General features: G+C 53.3%; 1 protein-coding gene across 1 annotated transcript in view; it reads right to left on the reverse strand.

The window, feature by feature from the left end:
• Window positions 1–2,591: 2,591 nt before the first annotated feature.
• The window catches only part of HAPLN3 (hyaluronan and proteoglycan link protein 3), a 15,189-nt gene continuing 13,738 nt past the window's right edge, over window positions 2,592–4,042 (reverse strand). The window contains exon 5 of the mRNA XM_010841019.1: window positions 2,592–3,560. Within this exon, the coding sequence (XP_010839321.1) occupies window positions 3,274–3,560 (287 nt within the window). The 3' untranslated portion in view covers window positions 2,592–3,273. The remainder of the gene's footprint in view (window positions 3,561–4,042) is intronic.

The raw sequence follows: 4,042 nt of genomic DNA on the forward strand, positions 1-4,042 counted from the left end.
GCCCACCCCCCCCAAATCGCCAAGTCTGCATCTAATTTCCCCCCAAACGCCAAAGCAAAGCAAACGTATGGTAACCCATGGACTGGAGTTTAGAGACGTTCCTTCAATCTCCCATCGTGCCTTTCCAGGGACCAGCACAGGGACAGGGGGAGAAGGGAAGGGGTTAAGTTAAATAAAGAAGATTATTTTTTGTTTCCTGACTTTATCCAAGAGCAGTGCAATCGTTGGTTCGTTGGTTCTTTCACCTCCAGGGAGAGCTAGGGAGGAGGGAGGAGGGGCAGAGAGACCCGAGGGCTGAAGAACTCTGGAACCGCAGCTGAATGTATTGGATAAGATGGAGTTCATCTGTGTCGGGGAGAAGCCCAGGGGAGAGGGGGTGGCTTCCAGCCCACTGAGAGAGCAAGCCATCAAGGGATCTTCGAAGCGTGGGGGGTCGGGTTCCCTCCAAGGGTCCCTCCTCCAGAGTCCTCTCACCTGGGTCTGCCACCCGAGCAGGTGTCCGTCTCGGCAGGGCTGGGTCGGGGGGCACTTCCTTCCCTGTGGGAGTGTCACCCACCCCTCCCCCACCTTTCCCCACCCCCCGGGACCGTGCAGGCACCAGGGTTCCGTGCACCTATTTATATTTTTGAAAAGTAAAGATTATGATAATTATAATAATAAAGACATTGGAAGAGATCTATTTCTTTTCTTTTCCCTTCTTTTTCTTAATTTAAAGAGAAGGCAACCATAGTCCAGGATCTACTGAGAAGTTTCTTAGGAATGGGGGCTGCAGGGACACACTTTGATCAAATGACTCTAAATTTGCGAATCCTGTTTGATTGGAAGGCCTGGGACACCACACAGGTGTGGTGCTCTATTCTTATATGAGTTCTGTGTGTGTGTGTGCACACATATGTGTGTGTGTGCATGTGTACGTGTGTGTGTGTGTGTGTGTGTGTGTGTGTGTGTGTGTGACAGCCAAGAGGTGCTGTGTATGGATCTGTGAGTTGGCACCCTGTCAGAGAGTAACTCAAGTCAGACTTCTGGCCACTTTCCATAGTTTGTTCCTTTGATTTACACTGTTTGCTCACACAAGAGGAGTCGATTTATAGAGTGAGTCCAAGAACAGAGGCAAAATCATGATTTATAAGAGGGAAGAAAAAAAACTGCAGACAGTCTGGGAATGGTGAATCTTGTTTATACATTTTTGGGGTCAAATGGGTTAGCTAGCCACTAGCACAAAGGTCTGGGCATCCTGCCCGTAAGTAGGCTGTAGGTTATCAATGAAAACGCTTTCAATTGTTTATGGATTTCCCCCAACAGACCTTGAGTGGAGCTGGGCTGTGTGTGCCAGACAGTTACCATCCGCTAGCCTCCTCCCTGGAAGGTCAGGTTAGTGCCACTCCCTCATCACACTTGCTCAAAGTGTCTGATGTTGGTTGTAGACGGTAAAAAGTCCCCCTGCAATGCAGGAGACCGGGGTTCGATGCCTGGGTTGGGAAGATCCCCTGGAGAAGGGAATGGCAACCCACTCCAGTATTCTTGCCTGGAGGATTCCATTGACAGAGGAGCCTGGCGGCCTATGGACCATGGGGTCACAAAGAGTAGGACACAACTGAGGGACTAACACTGGTGCTGGTTAGCATGTGCCAGTGTGAGTCTGCTGATGTCTCTTCGGGTGTGTACTTGTGTGGTTGAGTGTTTGCTGGTGAGTATTTTTGTGTGCCCAGGTTACCTACAGCTCTGGAAAGGATCCGTGGACAAAAGTAGAAGATGCAGCGATGGTCACAGAGTAGGAACTCAAAAATTGTGCCATTTTATAGTAACTGATTCACTGAGAACACAGCTATGTCATTGGTTTTCAATCTTGAGTCTGCATCAGGAGGACTTGTGAGAGACCCCACTCCAGGGTTTTCGACTCAGCGGGTCTGGGGGTCGGGTGCAGAAAGTTGCATCTCAAACACATTCCCAGGTGAAGCTGGTGGTGCTGGCCACACTTGGAGAAGCACCTTGCTAAAGGATCAACTGTGGGTGGCAGAGGTATGCCTGTGCAGAAGCAGGAGATCTTGAGGCTGACATGGGGGTGGGGACCAGGGTGAGGAATAGCCTCCTCCAGCCTCCCACTCTTATGCTGGATCCACACAGACACACAGCCCGGAGTGGGATGATGGGAGAACACACCAGGGCCTCCAGCCGCTAGGTCAGTCCCTGAGGCAGGATATACACAGGCAGGCCAGGCAAGACCAAGGCAGCCTGAAGGTGCAGCCCATGGCGTTCCCTGCCCACGCCAGTGGACAGACCCAGGCGACCTCTTCAGTCTAGGACAGAACCGTCCCCCATGCAGAGAGCTGGACCCTAAGACTGAATGAGATAAAGACTGAGACACAGAGACTTCCCTGGTGGTTCAGTGGCTAAGACTCCACACTCCCATTGCAGGGAGCCTGGGTTTGATCCCTGGTCAAGGAACTAGATCCCACATGCCCAACTAAAGGTTTGCCTGTTGCAATGCAGATCGAAAATCCCGCATGTCACAACTAAGACCTGGTGCAGCCAGATAAGTAAAGAAGCAAATGTTAAAAAAAAAAAAAAAGCGTGACACAGAGGAGGGCTCAGGATGGAGGGAGGGGTCACAGCACCATTTATTGTCCAAAATAGTACACAGACCTGAGGGCCACTCGCCAAACAGAGAAAAATGAGAACAAAACACAGACTCTTTGGAGCCAAGAGAGAAGGAAAACATGGGGCAGCATCTCTCTCCCTACCCTGGGACATCACGTGGAAGCCCAGGGACCCGCCTCCTGCCCAGGCTCCTCCGCCATGCTGACACGGGCCAGCTGCTCCCCAAAGAAGTACAAGGGGCAGGAGACCACCAGGCCCGAACCCCAGCTCCAGAGCCACCTGGCTGCCCCCTCGTCCCCAGGCAGAGGCAGAGGACGGGTCGCAGCCCTGGCTCCTCGTGCCACTGCCACTGCTGGCTCTGGGAACAGCCTCCCCAGGGCTGGGAGAGGGGATGGACTCCGCGATGGTAGAGAGCGCTCATGAGCCCAAGGACTTCAAACGTCCCAGAAGAGAGAGGCAGGAGGATTCAGGGAGGGTGAGAGCCTTGGCAAAGGGACCTGAGTAAAGGGACGATTTGGGATCTGTGGGATTTACCCAAAAAATAATATTTAAAAATAATTTTAAGTTGGAAAGTATAAAAACAAGATGAAAATTGCCCCAACCTGTGAGGGAAAACGAACTACTCAATAAATACCGCCCGTGAGGGGAGGGGGCAGGGTACAGAGCGATCTGGAGCTAGCGCGGCCGGTAGCAGTAGACGCCGTACTGGCGGCTGTGTGGGTCGGGGAAGCCAAAGCTTCGGACCCCAGGCTCCAGGGCCCCACAGTTGGAACGTGGGTGAGCCACAGGGTAGCGGGCACTGCCGTCTGCCAGCCAGCCAGCATCGCAGCGGTCCAGGCCACGGAACTTCCAGGCAGCAAACAGCTGGCCCACCTTCGCGATCTGGGCGCCATCTTCCCGGCAGGCCTCCCTTGCCTCTGCCAGCGTCAGCTTCTCAGGGTGCTCCAGGTAGTACACCTGCCCTGTGGGAGGCAAGGCGTGAGGACAGAGAAGGGAGAGGGCAGCCAGAGAGGGCCTGGGGCAAGGACAGCCCATGCAGACCCCACCACCCAGCCCCCAAAAGACCTGTTAACTCTCTGCACTTAGGGAGCTGCCACACTATGGAGCGTCTGCAGTGGAGACGTCAGGGGCACCTTCCCAAATCTCAGCCCCTCTCCAAAAGCATCATCCCCCCCAGCCATGGTACCGGGTTCCCCACAATCAGGTCTGTACTCTGTCCCAGCCCTTTCCTAATTTCACTCTAGGTGGGCGCCCCACCTCTGCTGGACCAATCAAGAGTCTCTCATCTGCTCAGCCATTTATTGAGCACCTACTAAGTGCCAAACTGGGATATGGCACGGAAACGATGTGTTTTTGTTCATGTATCTTCCCATGAAATGAGCTCCTTTGTGAGGGCAGACTGTGTTTTATCTGTCTATGATGACCCAGCACCTAGTAGGCACTC

This window comes from Bison bison, unplaced genomic scaffold (assembly GCF_000754665.1).
Source record: "Bison bison bison isolate TAMUID 2011002044 unplaced genomic scaffold, Bison_UMD1.0 scf7180017864155, whole genome shotgun sequence".
NCBI lineage: Eukaryota > Metazoa > Chordata > Mammalia > Artiodactyla > Bovidae > Bison > Bison bison.